The following is a 22,131-nucleotide window of genomic DNA, read 5'->3' as shown; positions in this document are numbered from 1 at the left end:
AGATCATGTAACTGAACTAACAGATTCCTTTTCACCGACTTAGCTGGAGCCAATGAAAAATAAGCACCCCATTTTTTTTAGCCTCAGAGGAGATGGACCAGCTAGAAGGCAGTCCAGGTCAGAGAGATGGTGGGGGAGAGGGGAGAATTTAACCAGTCTGAGCCTCGAACCTATAATTAGTTTGCAACCATCCTGATGAGCTGATATCTTAAGACTCAACTCTTCTCCTTCAGCATGCTCATAACCACCATACACCAGCAGGCTCACAGCCTCCTGTATGCGCTCTCCAGCCCCAGGACCAGACTGTCCAGATGGAGCAAATTCTGGATATGGGGAAGGAAATGGGCGACTACTTGGGCCCACTTCCTCTGTTCACAAAACCCAAATAATTGCACAATTTCTAGTCTATTTTTCTAGTGTGACAAAAACTTGAAGTCCATTTTTCATGTGACAGGTAACAAGTGAGGTCACTGGATTTGGAACATGGTATCTGGCTAGGGAAATGGCAACCCTCTCCAGTATTCTTGCCTCAAAAATCCCATGGACAGAGGAGCCTGGTGGGCTAGTCAATGGGGTCACAAGAGTTGGAAATGACTTAGCGACCACCACCACTGCCATCTGGCTAGAGAGGGGTTAAAAAATGCTGTCTGTAATTACTCTAACAAGTGGAGAATCCCTCCTGCAACAGGTAGATATTAAAATTCCCATTGTCCAGTTGAGGAACTAAGGGTTGAAAAGTTGTTCATAAAAACTTGCCCAAGGTAACAACTGGAGATGAGATACAAAGTCCAACTCTAACACCCAGGGGGTTTACATTTTTTAACATCAAGGAACTTCGTGAGAATCTGATGAAGGTTATAAAACCTTTCCCTAGAAAAATGAATATCTTCACACAAGCATTAAGTTTCACAAGGTTCATGGATGCCCCTTGAATCCTTCAGAAACTATTATTCCTTGCAGTCTCAAGTGAATAATTAGTTCAGTTCAGTTCAGGCGCTCAGTCATGTCCGACTCTTTGCGACACCATGAACCACAGCACGCCAGGCCTCCCTGTCCATCACCAACTCCCGGAGTTTACCCAAACTCATGTCCATTGAGTTGGTGATGCCATCCAACCATCTCATCCTCTGTCATCCCCTTCTCCTCCTGCCTTCACTCTTTCCCAACATCAGGGTCTTTTCAAATTAGTCAGTTCTTCGCATCAGGTGGCCAAAATACTGGAGGAAGGAAATCAATCCCTCCAATGAACACCCAGGACTGATTTCCTTTAGGATGGACTGGTTGGATCTCCTTGCTGTCCAAGGGACTCTGAAGAATCTTTTCCAACACCACAGTTCAAAAGCATCAATTCTTCTGCGCTCAGCTTTCTTTATAGTCCAACTCTCACATCCATACACTACTACTGGAAAAACCATAGCCTTGATTAGACGGACCTTTGTTGACAAAGTGATGTCTCTGCTTTTTAATATGCTGTGTAGGTTGGTCATAACTTTCCTTCCAAGGAGTAAGCATCTTTTAATTTCATGGCTGCAATCACCATCTGCAGTGATTTTGGAGCCCCCCCAAAAATAAAAAATCAAGTCAGCCACTGTTTCCACTGTTCCCCCACCTATTTGCCATGACGTGATGGGACTGGATGCCATGATCTTATTTTTCTGAATGTTCATTTTCATCAAGAGGCTCTTTAGTTCTTCACATTCTGCCATAAGCATGGTGTCATCTGCATATCTGAGGTTACTGATATTTCTCCCGGCAATCTTGACTCCAGCTTGTGCTTCATCCAGCCCAGCATTTCTCATGACACACTCTGCATGTAAGTTAAATAAGCAGGGTGACAATATACAATCTTGATGTACTCCTTTTCCTATTTGGAACCAGTCTGTTGTTCCATGCCCAGTTCTAACTGTTGCTTCCTGACCTGCATACAGGTTTCTCAAGAGGCAGGTCGGTGGTCTGGTAATTAGTTCACAGGGCAGCAAATTTTAAGTACAAGAGAGATACAGCACAGTGTGTTTGGAGGAAGGCAGGCAGGAGCTGCAGCTGAGTCTGGCAAGGGCTTTGCAGAAGCAGCAGCAGCAGTAAAACAAAATCCTGGCCTGTGCTGAGGAAGACACAGTGAAGAGAGGCTTTCTTAGGGAGTAATGCACATGACAAGAAAGCATGACCCAGAGGTCCATAGGGAGGGCTGCAATCCCGAGACGAGGGGAATTTACTCACACGTATGCGGAATGAGAGTTGGATTGGATCCTGTAGTGGGCCTGGTGGTGGCCTCCCCAGGTTCCCCCTCCTGCCACCCCGTTTCCAAGGTCTGGTTTGGAGTGACCCACTCTCACCTTCAGAGCAGGGCCACACTGGCCTAAACCAGTCAAGGCAGCCCCCTTGCTTTTGCCTGTGACTGTGGGTATGTGACACAGCTGGTCGGGTCTAAGAGACCCTTGACCCAGGGGAAGCAAAGTCCCTGCCCTAGTGCTAGGCTCAGCAGCAGCATGAGGTCCCAGGAACTGCTGGTGGTCTCTGGTGACCAAATAATGGAGCCAACTTTAGATGAACTCGAAAGGAGGAAGACGCAGTGAAATGGAGTCTTTGGCGACACTCCTAAGCTTCTCCACCAAATCCTTCCTGTATCCTGCCTGCCCCTGACGCTAATACATTTTACTATTTTGGATGGTCCTCATATATCTGGAAATTCAAACAGCATTTTAAATAATTGGGAACCACTGGATATTGTTCATCAGGTGAGAAAAGAATTTAAAAATTTTGTATAAAGATTAAACTGGTAGAGGTATGTAGGAAAGATTAAGAGGAGGAGACTGGAATCAGGGAAGATAAGGGCTTGCATTAGGATGGTGGCAGTGAGCATGGAAAGCAAGGGCTGGACAACAGAAGCCAATGCAGAGAAAAACTGAACCTCGTTCTAATGGACGGGAGCAAGTCAAGGCAAAGTTCTGGCATTTAATTCCCTCAATTTTACTTCTAACTGATGACTCACTATAGGAATGTAATACAATAATATGACGATCTCGCCCACATTACAAACTTTTAATTTCAATAGTCTTAACTAGTTTATTAACTAGACTACACATAATGTGAAAGTACTCAGAAGAAAGATGAATATAATGCACTAGCAAAACAAATAATATCCTCTTAAGTTGCTGTAGTCTTATTTGAATGCCCACTTCTAGTTACATGGGTTAGGGTGACCATATAATTTAGGACACTTCTAAGAAGGAGAGGGGTAAATGATTAATAATCACGCCACAGCAATAAGGACTACTTCAAGATAAAAAAGTACGGAGAAAAAGGAGTAGAGTTGAGGTGGTTCCTCATTCCCCATGTTCAAAACTGAGCATACCTGGAAAGAAACAATAGATTTTCTAGGTCACACTGGAGGAGCAGCCATGTGGAGAATATTTCACCCCAAACCAAAGTAGCATCTGATGAGGCCTTGCCGCTGGTGTCAGCTTCAGAAAATAAAGTCAAGCAGGTAAACTTTGTGTACTGACTCTCCTGTTTCTGTTTACAGGAAACTCTCCCATTTCTTGGCATCTACGTAGCCAATACTTAACTGTTTTAAATTCAACAGTGGCTTGCTTTCTTTTCTCTTTCTTTCTCACTGCTTCTCCTTCTCCCACCATATCCACATGGAAACACCTTTTGGACATCCTGAGTATCTTGACCAGCTATTGGTAGCAAAATTACTCACCCACTGATTCCAATGACAAATGTTTTCATAATTAGCTTTGAAAATCACGTCTTCCTAAAATAAAAATAAAAAACAAAAACAAAAAAAAGAAGGCATATCATTTAGGTGTCCAAAGAGATAAAAGAGAGAGTCCTAACTTAGCAGGGCCGGCTGAAGGAGAAGATGCTACTGGACTCTGGGTTACCCATCTTGGATTACCCACATTCTATGGGAGAGCTTCAAACAGTACTAGCTTCTCTGACATACTCTCGTGCTAAGTGCCAACGGCAGGTAGTACTCAGGGCCCGAGAGCCAAGTCAAGTGAACTAAAAGGGCCCCCATGGCCAAGCACGCATCCCTGAGGGTCTGTTTTCAAGAGCAGGGAAGAGCTGCAGAGCCAGGGGGCATGTTACAGAGTTTCATGCTCCCCTCAGGCAGATGACTTGTCACCTGCTTGACTCAGTCACCCAAGAATGACCCATTAACCCCAAGGCAAGGAGTTGGCTGAGATGGCCTCTTTTTCCTTCTGAAATGGGGAAAAAGTCACTGCTGGCCAGAGGCTGGAGGGTGCTCCAGACATTTAAAGGGTGCTCCCTTAAAGGGTGTTATTTCCTCATTCTAGGGCCAGAGTAGAAAGACTTTCAGTAATGGGCCAGCAAGTAAATATTTGAGGCTTTGTGGGCCAAGAGGCAAAGTCAGGGTTATTATGTAAGAACTTATAAGAGAGAAACCATTTCCACAAACTTTTTGACAGAAGCCAAAACATAATAATTGAGTACTTTTTTTTTTTGTAATGCATGTCTACAAATGAGAAGAATGGGATTCCTTTTCTATTGGGATAACATTTCCCTTACTGGATTTCAGAATGAGTGTTTCCTATTACAAAATGTTACAAGTGTTCAGGCAGTGGGCTGGGTTTTAGCTGCAGGCTACTGCTGGCTGACCCCTAGTCTGGGGGGGTGGAGGGTGGTTTCACGCATGGCCCCCTAAGATTTATCAAAGTACTCTTGTGGATATTCCAAGGACCACTGTCATCTCTTTAAGTGAGAAGATGAAACCCAGCAGCAGGGAACCTTAGCACAATGGTTCTAGAAGGTTGTCTCTGCCTGAGGCTGCTCTTTACTCCTGACTGTTCTAGTGGAATGATTAGGAACCTAAGCTGTACCACCCTGGTACATGGTGGCTAGTCTTCGCTGCCCTCCCAGTTCCTATCCTGACCTGTGTCCGGACTCCCTCTGTGGGGATGGTAGGGAGAGAAATCTGGTAGAGAGAGGGCTGGTGTTCCTTGGCTTTTCTTCAGCTTTTCCAGAACATAGTTGGCCCTTGGTGTCTGAGGGCTCCACATTTGCAGATTCAACCAACACTGGTTTGAAAGTATTTAGAGGGAAAAAAATTAGGAAGTTCCAAAGAGCAAAACTTGAATTTGCTGCAGCAGCAACTATTTACATAGCATTTGCATTGAATTTACAATTATTTCCATAGCAAGTCCATTGTATTAGGGATTACGTGTCTAGAAACAATTCAAAGCATGTGAGAGGATGTGCACAAGTTAAATGCAAATACTTTGCCATTTTATGTAAGGGACTTGGGCATCTGCAGATTTTGGCATTCCTGGGTTGGTGGGAATTGTTCTGGAACCAATCCCTGCCACCCTTGATACTGAGGAACAACGGTATTCCAAATTGAGTGCAATTGGGTAAGGTGAGGTTCCAATTTCATTTACTAGCCTATGTGAGACAAGAATGTGACTGTGACAGAAATAAAATAATACATCAGGTTGGACATCTGAGTTTTACCGGGAGTTGCATAATATTGAACATATTTATCCCCATCCAAATTGCCAAAGTGTATCAAGGGAACAATTACATATAATGAGTATTGTAAAATAAATTTTTACATTGTAATTTTTCTGCTTTTGAATTATATTTTACCCTATTCTTATTTTCAATATGTCAGTGCAAGCCTGCCAACGATCCTTTTTTAGGATGGGAAAGGCTGCCCTTTATCCTGAGATGGTAGCTTTCTTAAATCTTAACATCTTACATTTTTAAAACATGTCCTTTTTTCTATGAAATTATGTTGGCAGTAGGTAATAGTAGATTCATGTCCTTAATTAGCAAAATAAGAACAAAAAAATTTATAGATTTTGTTGTTCCTTGCTTCCAGCTCACCTATTTTTGGATCAAAATATTTATTTATTATTATCAAAATCAAAAATATTTATCAAAGCCTAAATTCTCAAGCCTGGAGAGATACAATCTTAAGAGATCACATGGTCCACACTCCTTCATTCTGCAGAAGTTGAAACTGGCCCAGGCAATGGAGTGACTTGCTCAAGGTCACACATATAGTCCATGGAAAACTAGAGGGAATTCCGTGGTGCTCCATGGTTTAGAACTAAGCACTTTCACTGCTGGGGCCAGGGGTTGGATCCTGGTCAGAGAACTAAGATCCTGCAAGCCACACGGTGCAGTCAAAGAAAAAAAACAAAACTAGAAACAAAACTAAACCAAATGAGTTAACTTATAATCATCTTTCAAAGCTGCTAAAAAGCACTTTACTACCAGGAGCAGAGAAAGGATGTTGTACATGTGCTGCCTTAATTGTGAGGCTCTCCTGTATAACAGATGTTATTTTGATTTATTATTGGTGGCATATTTTTTGTGCCCCATCTGGAAAAATCATAGCTTTGATTAGACAGACCTTTGTTGGCAAAGTAATGTCTCTGCCTTATAATATGCTGTCTAGGTTTGTCATAGCTTTTCTTCCAAGGAGCAAGTGTCTTTTTAATTTCATGGCTGCAGTCATTGTCCGTAGTGATTTTAGAGCCCAAGAAAATAAAAAAATAAAGTCTGTCACTGTTTCCATTTTTTCCCATCTATTCGCCATGAAGTGATAGGACTGGATGCCTGGGTCTTAGTTTTTTAAACACTGAGTTTTAACTCAGCTTTTTCAGTCTCCTCTTTCACCTCCATCAAGAGGCTCTTTAGTTCCTCTTCATTTTCTGTCATTAAAGGCTGTAGATATTTCTCCTGGCAATCTTGATTCCAGCTTGTGAGTCATCTAGCCCAGCATTTCTTATGATGTACTCTGCCGTATAAGTTACATAAGCAGGGTGGCAATCAATATTCAGCCTTGATGGACTCCTTTCCCAATTTTGATCCAGTCTATTGTTCCATGTCCGGTTCTAACTGTTGCTTCTTGACCTGCATACAGGTTTCTCAGAAGGCAGGTAATGTGGTCTGGTATTTCCATCTCTATATTTAAATTATTTCACTACTAAGCAGTGTACATTTTGGATACTAAACTGCAAAATGGTCACAGGTGGCATGTGCAGAATCAGCAGATTATAAAAAAGCTAGCAACTCCCTAGTAGGAATGGATGACGACAGAACTAAAAAGTTTTTTCAATCAGTTTCAACAGCAGCCTGGTTTTTCTAGAAGAGTGAAATGTTTCAGGACTTCTCACTCAATTCATTTTCTTCAATATTTTGATTATTTTCTATGTGATAGGGAAGTCTTTTTCTACTATTTTTTTTTTTTCTTAAATTTTGCTCCCTTTCGGTAAACACCAAGGCTTGCCTGTCCGAATACACAACCCTTGCCCCTTTGTCTTGGAATCACTATTTCACTTAATTCCTAGTAGACTTCGAAGCTTCATTTTACATAGACTCTCGTGTAAACTTTTTTCTTCTCAATTTTTATTCCCCCCCAAATAGAAGTGATTTATCATATTGCCTATGCTACTCTAAATTTCCGCCCACTGCGTTTTTTGTCTCTTCCAGCCCCTGCCTCCCAGTGGAGATTCAACCTGCTAGGTCTGGGGTGGGCAAACTTGCTCTGCTAAGTTCTAGATCGTAAATGTTTTGGGTTTCGTGGGCAGCTGCTCAACTCCGCTGTTAGGAAGTGAAAGCGGCCGCAGACAATACAGAGGCAAATGAGTGTGGCTGTGTTCTAATTAACTTTATGGACATTGAAATTTGAATTTCATATAATTTCCACGTACCACAAACTCTACTTCTTTTGATTTCTTTTAATCCATCTTAAAAAAAAAAAAAAGTGAAAACCATTCTTAGGCTGTACAGTAACACGCAACAACGAGGGCCTCCGTTAGTCAGTCTCAACCCTAGATGAGGAAGACTGCCTCCTCCGGTAGGGATCAAGACCTCACCCATACCCCAGTGACTTCTCCCCAAAACCTGTATGGTCTCCAGAAGACCGACTCCCATTTTAAGGATTATTAGGGGGCGTGAGAAGAGTACTCCATCAGGACAACACTTTCTCCTGGGCAGGCCACTTATGGGTGGTAGATAAACAGAGCTTGCAAGACACGGCCAGGCTCAGGCTCCAGCGCAGGAACACTCTGGAAACACCTCCAGGCCCCAGCAAGTGTGCGTGGCGGGGAGCGGCGGAGTCAGGCAGGTACTCACCGGGCGCTAGTTCGACTGCTCCCGAGCAAAGCGGCACAGGCGATCGCTAGGCGCGCGCCTCTCACTAACCCGCCGCAACCCCCGAAGCTCGTTAACCAAGAGGCGCACAGCCTCTTTCCCCGCGCCCCTTCCGGGTCAGAGGCTGCCCAGAGTAGAGATGGCCAACCCAGGTTCCGTGCCACCTGGAGCGGACGCGGCAGCAGGCTCTGGCCGGCGTTGGGCGGGGCGGGCCTCCGGCGTGCGTGGCCTCGCGCCTGCGCGCGCGCGCGCTCCTGCCCGGTCCGGCCCTCTCCCGTCCAGGGCGCGCGCGGCCAGGCCGGCTCCGGCGCGAGCCTGCGGCTTCCCCCGTCCGGCTCCGCCTGGTTCTGCCTCCGGGCGCGCCGCCGTGCGCGCCGCCCGCGCTCCTGCCGCGGCGGAGCGGGCAGCCGGGGAGCCAATTAGCGCTCGGCTAGGCGGCGGCCACTTCCTCGTCTGCGGGGCCGCGCGCTCCGGACAGCTGGGTCGGCCGCGGGGCGGGGCGGGGCGGGGCACTTCGCTGAGCCGCTTTGCCTGCCTCAGCTTGTCGGGCTGCCGAGAGTAGACACAGGTTCCTGAAGGCGCACCGCTGCAAAGCAGACAAAAAGAAACTGAGGCGCTCAGAGTGTCGGCTGGAGGCGCGTTGGGTTGACTTTTCGTGCGTGGTCTTCAGAATCAGCCGCTCCAGGAAGAGAGATGTCGAAGCCGCCACCCAAACCAGTCAAACCAGGTAAGGGAGGTGCTCGGGGGATCCCGGGCCGGCCGCGGTGCCCCGCGCTCCGTCTGCTCCTTGGCAGGGCAGGTCAGGCACGTACCCGGCCCCGAGCCTCGCTTTCGCGATCCACCCGCCAGGGTGGGAGTTGCTGCGTTCGCTCCAGGAGTCAGATCGCAAGAAGATTTTCGAGGAATTTAACAATTTTCATTTTTAAAGAGGAGTCACCCTCGGTTTTTCAGCGTTGTCATTCACTTCAGCTTTCCCATCGATATGGTGGCTACGTCCCATTGACGCTTTCCTGGAAGACAGGGCCATTGATCTCCCTTAGGGGAGAAAAAAAAAAAAGTCTTGAAATGGTTTTTCTTCAGCCACTTCCTCTTTTTTTTTTTTTTTTTTTTCCTTCACTGGGTGTCACTGTCAAGTTTGAGTTCTTGACCGGCCAAAGCGAACGGGAAGTGCGCTGCTTATAGGGTGGGGTGGGTGAGCGAGTCTCTTTTGGGACTTTAGAGGGGAGCAGCAAATTGAACTTAAGATCTTGGGAAAAACGTTTAGGAAACTTGTAGTTGAGCTCCTGACTAGAAGAGTCTAGGTTGCGGCAGGGTAATCTGTTATTACTATTCGGAAGTGTCACTTTATAGAGCTCTACAAGCCCTTTGCTTTCCTCCCTCTGTGAGTTTGTCGAGTTAAACTGGAAAGGGTGAGATTTCCTCAAAGCAGCTCTCTTGGCGGATGTTCCTTGTTCATTTCTTCTTCGATCCCTAGAATATTTTCTGGGACATGCAGAAAGAAGAATTTAAAAGGGACTGACGCATTTCAGTTCGATACTGTAACAAACTCATGCCTTCGTTGGTTAGGTGATTACAGAAACGTAGGAAATGGATGAGAAATGGCTCTGACATACTCTCAGCTTTTTTCTTCCTGATCTCAGGTAACTTCAGTATATTACAGGCTGAAATGTATCTATTTACATCCAGTTTCAAAGTAACCTTGATTAAGAGAGAGTCCTTTCAGTGATTGATTTTTTTCTTGATTTTTCTAAACTTTAGTCAAGCTATTCAACTTTCATCTCATCCAGTTTTCTTTCTTCACCATCATGCAGTGGTAGTTTCAAGGCATTTTATTTGAAAATTCTGTACACACACATATATGACATGGTCAGTCACCCGGGACTTGAATTTTGGTGAACCGGGTGTGACTTTGCTGGGACGTTGGCTCTGGTGTGAGCAAAGGTGGGGCGTGGCTAGGATTGGGGTCTGTGTTTCTTTAGAAATGGAGTCTGATGAGGAATTTGCCTTCTAAGTGTATTTGTGGAAAATGGGAGCTTTCTAAACTTGTGTATAAATCAGGACCTCAGGTCATCAACACAGCAGAGTTATTCTTTGATAACTGAGCAGAGTACTTTATTTCAAAGAAGGTCCTGAGACGCCATTCATGAGGTTTTTATCTCTGGACATTCAGTGACGTCTGTGCCACAGCTGGAGGGGCATGGATGTGGTGTGTTTTTGTGTATTTGCCTGGGTGTGGTTTAGGGATCACACTGTGACCAGTTGGAAATACACTCAGGAACCGTTTTTGTTGTCTGACCCTACTGCTTTCTCCTTCTGTTCAGTAAATCAGAAAGCAAATGGTTAAAAATGACTACTATTCAGACTCCACATTGATTTGTAAATGAGATCCAAACTAAAATATCACCCTAGAAATAATCTGTCAGTGTACTAATTTACAGTGAGAAATATTACTTTTTATCCAACTTGAGACTGTGTGTGGCCTGGCTTAGTTGAAAACAGAAGGGGCCTATTATAGTCCTGGGTCTCATTTACAGTGCTCCAGACCCTGATCTAAGCACTTTCTGTGTGTTGTCTCATTTACCTCTCACAATAACCCTATGAGGTCAGTACCTGTATTGTTCCCATTTCACAGATGTGGAAATGAAGCTAAGTCAAGAAAGATCAAGTTAACGTGCCCAAGGTTAGCCACTGAGTGGAGAGGAGTGGGCAGAATTAGAACCCAGGTAGTTCGGCCCCAGAGTCTGAGCTCTTAATCATGATGTTACTATGCTTTACATCAAAGCATACCATGAACTCGTGTGTACTGTAACTTTTTTTTAACCTTCCTGATAGGCAGGAAGTGGAAAGGAAAGTGTCTCTGGTCCTCAGTCAGGCTTTCTTGTCGCAAACGCACCCCTCGGCTGTAGCAACAAAAAGGATGGTGCTGACATTTACTTTCTTGTCCTGCAGGCAAGATAGATGGGTGAAAATATTGGAAAGCAAACTTGGAATTGGAGGGCAGGGTGTATTTAATTCTTAGCTTCTTGGTTTGTTTACACCCCTGCCTCATCCTGAATTAGGCTTGGGAAAAAAAAAAAAAGATGCAGGAAGTGGGGTCCTATAGAGGGAGGGAAGAATAATAAGAGGAAACTGGAGAGAAAGTTATCTTACACACATGCATGTTGTAAGGTCCTTCGAAGTTTCTAAAGAAGGCCTGTAGATTTGGCTCTCTGCTTCAAGCAGAGAGAGAGAACAGATCAATTACTAAGATTTGCCGTGTTCATAAAATTAAAATGTATTACTTGCTCTGAGAAGAGTTATTACAGTGGTAGTGAGATCTGAAATGAACTTCTCATGGGTGGGTTCTCTTTAAGTATTGCAGTGGACTGGACATCTCTACAAGAAACACAAGTGGGACATCATTATGCTGGTCTTTAGAGCTTCCTGCAGTGCAAGATCCAGGCGAAGCAGCATGGTTCAATTTCAGAGGCAGTGTGGAAATGAGGGGAGCTAGGTGAAGGAGGACAGAGGACTTACGGGAAGATTTTAGTAGCAGTGGACGTTTAGCTATAATGTGGGCTGATGTATCTGTCAGGGTGATTGGCATATTCTCTGTAGGGGTACCATTTTCCAAAGGAATGTTCTTTCAGCGTCCTGGTCAGTGGCTGTCAGGAGAGTCCTGCTACTTCATTTCCTTTTTTACCTTCCTGAGGTTATCCCAGAGTTTGGGTTAGTGGCCATATCCAAAATTCGTTTGCTAAACACTTCTTAATACATGCAGCTTATATTTTAGGCCCTGTGCTAGACCCTGGGGCTCCAAGGAACAATAAAATAAGATCTTGTCCCTGAAGCTCTTGAAACTAACGGGGAAGATTTAGGTATCTCCAGATAATGTCTTAGATTGTTGCCTATCTGCACTTGGATGGCTGACCTTATCCGTTTTGCTTCAAAAAATCTTATAGCTAAAAAAGGAAGTAATATGTTTTTGTTATAGAAAATTTAGAAACTGTAGTACAGAGAACAATAAATCTATAAATGAAAGTATAAAAGTCATCCGTAGCTGTCATCTAGTGATAGCTTTAACTGATTCATTTATTCAGAGAGGGAAAAATTATACAAAACTTCAGATCATTTTAGATGAAAACCTTTTCCCTCTCGAAGGTGTTATATAAGCAGCATATGTGTGACATCTTTGAAGTTTTATGATGTTTTTACTGTAAATATGAAAGAACCCAAAACATTGACATTTGCTTCTTCAAAGCCCCTTGAATTTATTTTCCCAAGACAGTGGAATATTTAGGCCGCTTTACTTCCATCACTGAAATCAATAAGCCATTTAAAAGAATTGGTCAAGGTCAGACAGACATCAGGCTTCCGGCCACATGGGAAGGTTATCAGACCTGCTTAGAATGAGAGGATTCTAGTCCAAATCTCATTCAACATCCTTTGGCCCATCTTTACATCTTGGGGTGACATTTTCTGATCCCCTTCATCTCATACCTCAAGTCCAGTGAAAACCGTTGCCAAATATGTCTTCACTTGCGTAATGGCCATGGGAAACAAAATACATGGGCTTGGGAAGAGGGAGAGCGAGGGGGGACAGACACACCCTTTTGGTGGGCTGATTTGAACTATTAAGTCAAAATTCTTTATTTGTTTGTCATTTCATTCATACTTCAATAAAGCTGGGGAAAAACATTATCAAACAAATTAAATGAGCTTGGGAAAATAGTTTCAGATACCAGTATAGAGAGAGATTTTTGATTCTTTTGAACAGCTTTCTAGTACTCTACTGTATTTATTTAACCAAACCCATGAACCACACTTCAGTCATTTCTTCTGTTAGAGCAAATAGTGTTACAATAGCCTTGTTGCTTAATGTGTGAGTATATCCACAGGACCGAGTCCCGGCAGTGGGATTATTGTGCCAGAGGGTATGTATAAATACATTGCCACACTCACAGACACGTCCAAAATGCTCTCCCAAAGAGATAGTTCTAATTTACTTTCCTCCCCAAAATGTTTGAGCACGCCTTACACAGAAAATTTGCCACACATGTGATAGGAGATATTATCAAAGTGTGGTTAGAGGGCTAGAAGTACAAGGCAAGGAGCTTGAAGACGCTGAGATGGTGTTGCTAAAGAGGGAAGATTTAAGCAGGGTTTCCAATGCTGCTGAGTAAGAATTTAGTAGGCAGAAAAGAGGGAAGTCGTTTGACATGTGGAGAAATGAAATGTCTTGACACGATGGCCTGTCCATGTTTGCTTGACTGCACAGGGCCTGAGCCTCTCTCAGAGAAGCCAGGGATATTTGGTGCGGAACTGTGAACCGGAGAAATCTGTCCCAAATTAAAGAGAAAGCCTAGTGTCGCAGTTTGTGAAAAACATTATTGCTCCACACAGAAAGTGAGCATTTGAATGTCCACATGTGAACCATCTACTTCTGTGCGTATCAATTTGTCAGTGTTAACAAGAGCTGCGGGTGGTTAGTTTGCAGATGTGAGTTAAAGAGGGTCACAGCTTCAGCTCACTCACACAAGTCACTGGTGGGGCTGCTGGGGCCACCTCCTTTTTTATTCATTCTTGCCAGTTGTTTCCCACTCAGCGTTTGAGTATCTGTAGAATTTTTAGAAAGTTACAAGGCAAATCCCTCAACTTACTCTTAGGGTAAGAGTTAGGGGAGAGTTCCGTATTTGTGCATTTTGATGAGCGTTTTAAAACTTGTTAGCTTCCTTAGAATTTGATAAATTGCTTTGGTTTTATATTCTTGGAACCAAAGAATATACCCATTCTCACCCCCATCTCTGCCTCCTGCCGCCCCCTTGTGAAGTTGATTTTATTAGGGGAGCCAGGTCAGCGGGGGTGCGAGTTGCAGATTGGGAGGAAGGGGTAGTGGGCCTGGGCAGCCCTGTCAGCCAGAGGCCAAGTCGTCGGGAGGCCCGCGGGGCCGCACCGGTAGAGCCCTCCATCGGCAGGCGAGCAGACAGACTGTTCTCCGCGCGGGTGTCGGGGCCCAGGGCGTGCCAGTAGCTTCGAGAGGAAGTGGAAGAGGTGGGTGCCTGGCTTCGGTTGCTGCGGGGTGGACAGAACAGTGAAAGCCCCCACTCAGGCGCTTGTGTAAGACGCCCCGGGGGTGGAGGCGGTGGCAGCGCTGGCAAGCCACAGGGGGGTCCATGGAGTGGTGAGCGGTTGGGGTCCCCGGCGGGGAGGGATCTGGTGGTTCTTTCCTAGTCTAGTGCTCCTGTTTCCCAGGGAGCCTGAAAGCAGTTTAAATTCAAATTAAGGGAGACCCTGGAAACTGACCCTAGGGTGTCTAGACCAGGTTTTTTCTCTTGCTGGAGGCTTTGCCTCCAGCCTCTTACAGTGATCTGACAACAGCCCTGAGAGCCTTTCTGACATCCCCGACTCAGGGATTTTGCTGGGTTCTGGGAAGTTCAGGGCTTCTATGTCAGGATTCTCTCGTCTGTGAGGACAGACTTGATTCCACCCACTGGTATGATACTTGTGTTGACTTCCACCTGGAGAGTGTTCTGGGGTGGCTGTATCTTCTAGAAATGTCTTGACCCAATCCATGCTTATGGAGAGGATCCCTCCAAATTCCAGTTCTCTGAGCACCGATGAAAAATGCTAGGCTGAGAGAAGACCCTCCAGGTTTTTTGGCATAGTTGGCAGATATCTCCAGACTCCAGATTTGGAAGATTCCACAGAGTCTCATATTTCCTTTCTTGGATATCAGACTCTTAGGACTCTCTCTAAATTGTTGTCTCTGCAACTTTACAGGGTTTGGGGGCTGCTTTTGGCGCCTATTGTTTTGATGAGTCTGAGCAAGTTTGTTGACAGTAGTCCTGTTATTCATTCGTTCAGTTGTGTCCGACTCTTTGTGACCCCATGGACTGCATCACACCAGGCTCTACTGTCCTCCACTATCTCCCGGAGTTTGTTCAGATTCATGTCCATTGAGTTGGTGATGCCATCCAACCATCCCATCTTCAGTGGCACCCTCCTCCTGCTGCCCTCAATCTTTCCCAGCATCAGGGTCTTTTCCAAAGAGTCGGTTCTTCATATCAGGTGTCCAGAGTATTGGAGCTTCAGCTTCAGCATCAGTCCTTCCAATGAACATTCAGGGTTGATTTCCTTTAGAATTGACTGGTTGTATCTTCTTGCAGTCCAAAGGACTCTCAAGAGTCTTCTCCAGCTCCACAATTCAAAAGCATCAGTTCCTCTGCATTCAGTCTTCTTTATGGTCCAGCTGTCACATCCATACATGACTACTGGAAAAACCATAGCTTTGACTATATGGGCTTTTGTCAGCAAAGCGATGTCTCTGTTTTTTAATACACTGTTTAGGTTTATCATAGCTTTTCTTCCAAGGAGTAAGTGTCTTTTAATTTCATGGCTGCAGTGATTTTAGAGCCCAAGAAAATAAAATCTGTCCCTGTTTCCACTTTTCCCCCATCTATTTGCCATGAAGTGATGGGACTGGATGCCATGATCTTAGTTTTTTGAATGTTGAGTTTTAAGCCAGCTTTTTCACTCCTGTCACCCTCATCAAGAGGCTGTTTTGTTTCTCTTCATTTTCTACCATTAGAGTGGTATCATCTGCGTATCTGAGGTTGTTGATATTTCTTCTGGCAGTCTTGATTCTAGCTTGTGCTTCATCCAGCCCGGCATTTTGCATGATGCACTCTGCATATAAGTTAAATAAGCAGGGTGACCGTATACAGCCTTGACATCCTCCTTTCCCAATTTTTAATCAATCCGTTATTCCATATCTGGTTCTAATGGTTGCTTCTTGACCTGAATACAGGTCAGGTAGCCCTGAGAGGACCTAAACTGAAGATATTCTTACTGGTGTTTCAGACAAGAAAACGGTTTGAGAAACATAACAACAAACACCATTCTCTCCAAAGTTAGTTTCTGAATAGTATATCACACTCGAGATTGTTCTCAGCCTAGTTTTTCTGTTGAGGAATAAATCATTCTCTTCTATTACTCAGAACTCAGGTTCTAAATTGAAGTCACCCAAGGAACTGCTGATCACAACCTGGGTGTGCCTTAAGAAGGGCTGTTGGATGGGAGTCAGTGCTGGTGGTGACTGTCCACTTCCTCTTTCAGGGAGCCTGTCCCATCAATAGAGCTGCTTCTAATTCTTGCCTAATGTCTTCCTACTCAGGAGGGTCCAAGTTTATACCTAAATATTGAGTCCCTAAATGGTCCCCAGGACTTGACACTGACTTGGTAGGAGCTCTGTTCTCCACAATGGGTTCCTGCTCATTTCCTGATTCTCGGTTGGCACTGGATCTCTCTGATGCTTTGACATCTAACCAGGCACTCTCTTGTCTTGTTGACTGGCACTGGGATGTATGCTGCCTGGTCTCCCCTGAACCCTTGTCTTTAGCTTGCTTGGACACATGTTCCCTGTTATATGGCCCTTTGGCTAACACACTGAGCCTTTCCAACATGCTGTGACCTTAAGATTGGCATGGGTCTATGTCTCATCTTAGATGGATTTCCCATTGGGTGTCCATCCTTCTTCAGACCTAACCTTTGGTAGACCTGAGTGCCATAGTCAGTTGTTGTTGGAGCTCTGATTTGGGGACCAAGGCCACGTGCCTGGAGAGCCTTACAACAGTATCCTGCCCCGGAGCATCCCGGTTTTCGTCACTGACATCACCTGGCACTTGCCTTCCTCTTTTCTCACTTCCATGGGCCTCTGAGAATAAACTCACTGCTTCACATCTGACTAGCAGATTTACCTGCGGTGTTAAACAAATCGTTGATTTATCAGACTCGTCTTCCCCAATGTGCTTACATTAAAAAATAAGCTAAAAACAAGATTCCTGAGAGAGAAATTCCTTTTTCAGATGAACTAGTTGTTACTGATAGGAATTGAGGCATAAAGATGGGCTAATTAGGGTATCCTAAGACCAAACTCTGATTTGGAGGGGAGAGAGGCAGAAAATAATGGGAAATGAACATTAGCTTTGGAGTGAAATTCTGATCTCAATTTTTTTTTAAAATTAACTTATTATGTCACTTTGATAAGTCAGTCCATAGACTACTCTGGACCTGTTTTTTCATTTGATTCTAAATCTGATTCTGGATCAATATTGCCTTAGACTGACTTTTCAAATAATTCCTCAAATTTCTACATAATTTCATCCTGTGCTTTTTACAGAGCCCTGGGACATTTTTGATATTCCCTTACCTATCTCCCTGCTACTCCCAGTGATCAGTACTATGGTAATGAAAACATGGAGGAATTAAATACTTTTTAAAGGCAGTTCATAAATTCAGATTTCTATGAGAGAGAAAGGATGGCAAGTGGGCTAGGATGGGGACATGATATATTCTTAATTAGGTCTGGTGTGATTTCACTTAGGTCTCTGGCTACACAGGACGGTGGAGGTTTTTTTTCCTTGCGCCTGCCTAGAAGGCAACATTGGGGTGGCTCTGCAGAAATGTGTCTGGGGGTCTGCATGCATGGGTGCCAATAAGACCCTCGCAAATGTGGCCATTATTGTTTGCAGGAAGGGAGACCACTTCCAGGGCCCAAGATTGGGCTCTTGTCTACACTGAGAAATTAATTGTCCAAGGAGATGCATGTGCTGACAAAGCAAGAGACTTTGTGGGGAAGGGGTGCGCAGGCAGAGAGCAGCAGGATGAGGGAACCCAGGAGAACTGCTCTGCCACGTGGCTTGCAGTCTCTGGTTTTATGGTAATGAGGTTAGTTTCCTGTTTGTCTCTGGCCGGTCATTCTAACTCAGGGTCCTTCCTAATGGCACGTGCATCTCTCAGCCGAGATGGCTTCCAGCGAGAAGGATTCTAGGAGTTTGGTAGGACGTATGGACTGGTGTCTTCTCTCTCCTTTTAACCTTTCCTAAATTATTCTAGTTGGTGGTATCTTGTTACTTCTGCATTCCTTAACTAGGACCTCCTGTCATAAGATAACTCATGCAAGTGGTTACTAGGTGCCTGGTTGGAGCGTGGTTTCAGTTAGTGGTTCCCCTAACAATTCCCTCCTGAGAGACTTTATATTCAATATATTTCCTGGGAGTTGAGGTAGAGATCTCTTCTGTAAATACTTCCTGTTGAGAGTGGGACTAGTCCTGCCTAGTAGAGTAGAAGTCTCTCACCACCTGGCTTAAATCGAGATAGTCTTCACCCAAAATCAGCATTCTCCTTCATAGTAACATGAGTTTAGCCTGAAACTGTTGGACCCTGTCAGAGATAAACCTTGTAAGCAGTTGACAAAAACAAGAGTCAAACAGGAGGCCTAACAGGATGGTCATCGTTGGGCCCTGAAAAGGAAGGCAAAATTTGGGGTGGGGGCTGCAGGATGTGTGGCTTTTTTAAGATTGGTTGGTAGTGAGGTAACAGGGCAGTGCTCCAGGAATCTAGCACTCAGCCTGAAGTTACCGTTCCCCACCTGCATGGGGGTCTTAGTTCCTGCAGAAGAACTCAAAAAGTATTGTTATGCCTAGTCCTTGAGGAGGAACTAGGCCCTTGCCCCGAGGCTTTACTACCACATAACTGCTCCTCCCCTGTTTCTGTATCCCTTCCCTTCCCTGGTTAGCAACTGTTTGAATCTTCCCTTTAAAACTCAGGAAAGGTCATAGAATGAAGCCTGTATCCTGCAAACAAGAATCGGGGGACACAGAAAGGATTTGTACTCTGGAGCCCCACAGAGCCCTGCTCAATTTCAATTCAAGGAACTGGATGACATTGGCTATGGCCACTCCCTGCTAAAATTGGGCACAGTCCCTCAATTTGGAGAACAGGCACTGAATTGGACGTATTTCTGAGTTCCAGGTCTTGGATCTGAACCTTGTATGAGTAAAATCTCAATCCCTTGGCACTCCATTTTGATGTAAAAGATCCAGTTAGAAGCAATTGGAGGAGTGACAACTTGAATTTTAATAGACAAAATACATCTAATTCCGTGAGGAATTTGGGAGTGTGAGCCTGAAAGCCCGTCTGTGTACCTATGTAGTCAGGTAGCCAGTTGTTTGCTGTTATCTAAGTAGATTTTAACTTCAGATGTATTATTAACATCTGTATAATAGGAGCTATTGGTCACTACCTGTCTCATTTTTCTGCTAATATCTGATCTAATGCAATTTCATTTTCTAAAAATTTAATAGTTACAAGAGAATACCTTGAAACCGTAATGCTGCATGTACCAGCTATTAGCAGACATTGTTTTGAGAATGGCTGGTAGCATCTCAAATTTGACACAGCTCAGAAGACTCAAATTCTTAGCAATACAAGGACTTGTCTGAAGTCACATCCATAATGTCACCTAGTATTACCTTCAATATTTGAACCACTGCTATTCCATTTTGACTTTCAGTTACATTTCTCTCCTTAATGGCCAAAGCAGATGTCACTGTTAATGATTTTAGTGCTTTGCTAGATATGAGAAGATGCAAGAATTGGGGCACATAAAGTCTTCTCCTGAAAGTATCTATCTGCAGGCCTGTTCTGCCGGTTTTTCCCAGTGCACAGTGTGTCTCAATTCTGATCTCCACCCTGAACTCCTTTCAGGGTGTGTCGAAGGTCAGTGGCTGCAGTGGCCGTTGACCTAGTCCTTGCCAAGGCATATGGCAAGTGCCAATTTGGCCCATTCAAGGTCATAAATTTAACTATGGTTTGGGGGCATTTCTTGACCATTTTGTCCCTTGGTGCTGGGAATGCTCATTCCTGGGTCTGGCAGAGATTTCACTGACAGGCCACTCTATCTGCTGTTACTAGTCTAGACCTTGCTCAACAGTAGCCAAAAGTGTCTGGACCACCTGTCTTTATAGTCTTTTCTGGACCCGGAAAATATTCCCTGTTGTTGCTTCTTCCCATATCTAGAGTTACACTATTACCATTGTTGATCTTGGTATGGTATGGAACTTCATTTTGTCAGAGCCAGAGTCAGACATTTGGTAATGCAGAGAACAACAATTTAGCTAGCAGTATTAGTAAAGTCCTAAGTAAGAATTTAAGTCAAGAACTTCCATTAGGTGTGACCCATTATCTCCCAGATTGTCTTAATCTGTTCCATACCAATCCTTATCTTTAAGGGAAATTATATATTGGCACTGTCCATGAGGCACCCGGCCCAGTTTCTTAGGGTTACTCTGCTGGTTATCTCTAGTATGGTTTTTCCCCAGCATGAGGGGAGTCTTCATGTTTAAATGACCATACCCTGGTGTTAACCTCCTGGTTGCAGGTCATGGAGCACCTGATCTTCATCCAAAGATAGGTTACTCAGTTAAGCTTCAGAAACAAACTTAGAGTTCCATTCTCATAATTCAGTGAAACTTTACAACAGTATAACATAAGAGCAAGGAACTAAGAAGTGATTCTCAGGGAATACAGACCTCAGTAAACAGAGTTAGATTTTGATATCCACTGAAACATCTCTTTTTCTCTAAAATTACCCTCATTTTTGCAAATGTAGTCTACTGCTTAGTCGCTCAGTCACGTCTGACTCTGCAATCCCATGGACTGTAGCCCACCCAGCCTCTTCTGTCCATGGGATTTTTCAGGCAAGCATACTGGAGTGGGCTGCCATTTCCTTCTCCAATATAGTCAAATCAAGGTTAATTTTTTCACAAATTAAGTCTTATCAATTGATAAAAGGCATCTCTGAGCCAGGAAAGCCAAGCCAATGACTTGTCACAGATTTTGGCTTAGGTAAATTCTTCCTTTTTGAGGTCTACAAAGTACCTTCAGACTCCTGCACCTGTTAGGAGGTGGCTTTTCTATTTTATCTGATAAAGCTGCTGGCAGCCTAAGAGTTTCCAGTCCTTGGAGGGGTCAGGTAGAGATAAAAGAAAAATATTTCAGTTCTGCTTACAGAGGTGTAATTATCAAGTTGCTGGTAAGTCATAAATTAGTTTGAGGGAAAGGGTTTCTTTATATCTGGAAAACACAGATTGAAAGTTAGTAATGTTTTGGATAGAAAAATAAGCATTATAACTGTATTCACCAGTTCACTCAGTAGCTAATCCTCTTGTTAAACTTTTGATGAAGTCATCAAGTTTCCTTAAGATTCTTTCTTACCCAGTTCATCAGTATAATTTGAGATTTAGCAGAGTACAACTGTCTATAAATGGCAGAAAGACTTAAAGAGTCATGATTAAATATCCGATCATAATGTAGTTCATAAGAAATTTGCTGTGACATGCAACACTTTAAAATAACTAGAATAGAGCATACTAAATTTTTAGAAATTCCTTGTAATTTCTAGAATAACCCCAGTTTTAGTCACTCAGTCATGTCCAACTCTTTGTGACCCCTTGGACTGTAGCCTGCCAGGCTCTTCTGTCCATGGGATTTTCCAGTCAAGAATACTGGAGTGGGTTGCCATATCCTTCTCCAGGGGATCTTCCTGACCCAGAGGTTGAACCTGGATTTGATTGCAGGCGAATTCTTTACCATCTGAGCCACCAGGAAAGCCTAGAATAGACTGTACTGTATTAATAATGCATGAATAATGTACATTATTAATGATAATGATGCATTAATCCATACTGCATTAATAATATCCATCCATTATGGATATATATATTTTAAAAGGTTATTACTCATGTAATAATAATGCTCACCAAATAATTTAATGTACTAATTAAATATTTCTCTCTGAGATGCATTATGGCCTTCTAAAACATCTCAAAGTTAACTGGAGGTCCAAAGAACTACAATTAAAATTTGATATTTGGGAAGTTTGTCAGAAAAGTATCAAAAGATTTTGAAGTTTGTCAGAAAAATATCCTATCTACTCAGTCAGATAGGATCATGGGTCGCCATGAAACAGTAGTTATTCACTTAGCCAAAGTAACAGTACAGTCCATGGGATCGCAAAGAATCAGACATGACTGAGCAACTTCACACACACACACAAAAAACACAAAAAAAGTAATAATAAAATATTTCAAAGACAAATACAGATCACTTAAAAGGTAAAGAAACTTAAAATCTGTTATCAAAGGCAATCCATATTTTAAGAAAACTTATCCTCTTATCAGA

General features: G+C 43.7%; 2 protein-coding genes across 6 annotated transcripts in view; one reads left to right on the top strand and one right to left on the bottom strand.

Annotated features, from left to right (window-relative positions):
- The window catches only part of NMRK1 (nicotinamide riboside kinase 1), a 37,962-nt gene extending 29,712 nt beyond the window's left edge, over positions 1 to 8,250 (bottom strand). For 3 of the 4 annotated variants that reach the window (XM_043486433.1, XM_043486431.1, XM_043486434.1), the window contains exons 1-2: positions 8,113 to 8,249; positions 3,704 to 3,757 (exon numbers count right to left, since the gene is read on the bottom strand). In XM_043486433.1, the coding sequence (XP_043342368.1) occupies positions 3,704 to 3,732 (29 nt within the window). In that variant the 5' untranslated portion in view covers positions 3,733 to 3,757; positions 8,113 to 8,249. Of the gene's footprint in view, positions 1 to 3,703; positions 3,758 to 4,900; positions 5,046 to 8,112 lie in introns of all 4 variants that reach the window. The other variant, XM_043486432.1, reaches the window with a different exon arrangement.
- Positions 8,251 to 8,640: 390 nt separating this feature from the next.
- The window catches only part of OSTF1 (osteoclast stimulating factor 1), a 56,841-nt gene continuing 43,350 nt past the window's right edge, over positions 8,641 to 22,131 (top strand). The window contains exon 1 of one of the 2 annotated variants that reach the window (XM_043486430.1): positions 8,641 to 8,857. In XM_043486430.1, coding sequence (XP_043342365.1) covers positions 8,824 to 8,857 — 34 coding nt within the window. In that variant the 5' untranslated portion in view covers positions 8,641 to 8,823. The remainder of the gene's footprint in view (positions 8,858 to 22,131) is intronic. The other variant, XM_043486428.1, reaches the window with a different exon arrangement.

Source organism: Cervus canadensis, chromosome 14 (assembly GCF_019320065.1).
Source record: "Cervus canadensis isolate Bull #8, Minnesota chromosome 14, ASM1932006v1, whole genome shotgun sequence".
Classification (NCBI taxonomy): Eukaryota; Metazoa; Chordata; class Mammalia; order Artiodactyla; family Cervidae; genus Cervus; species Cervus canadensis.
The sequence above is the reverse complement of the archived record's forward strand: the minus strand, read 5'-3'. Positions and strand labels throughout refer to the sequence as shown.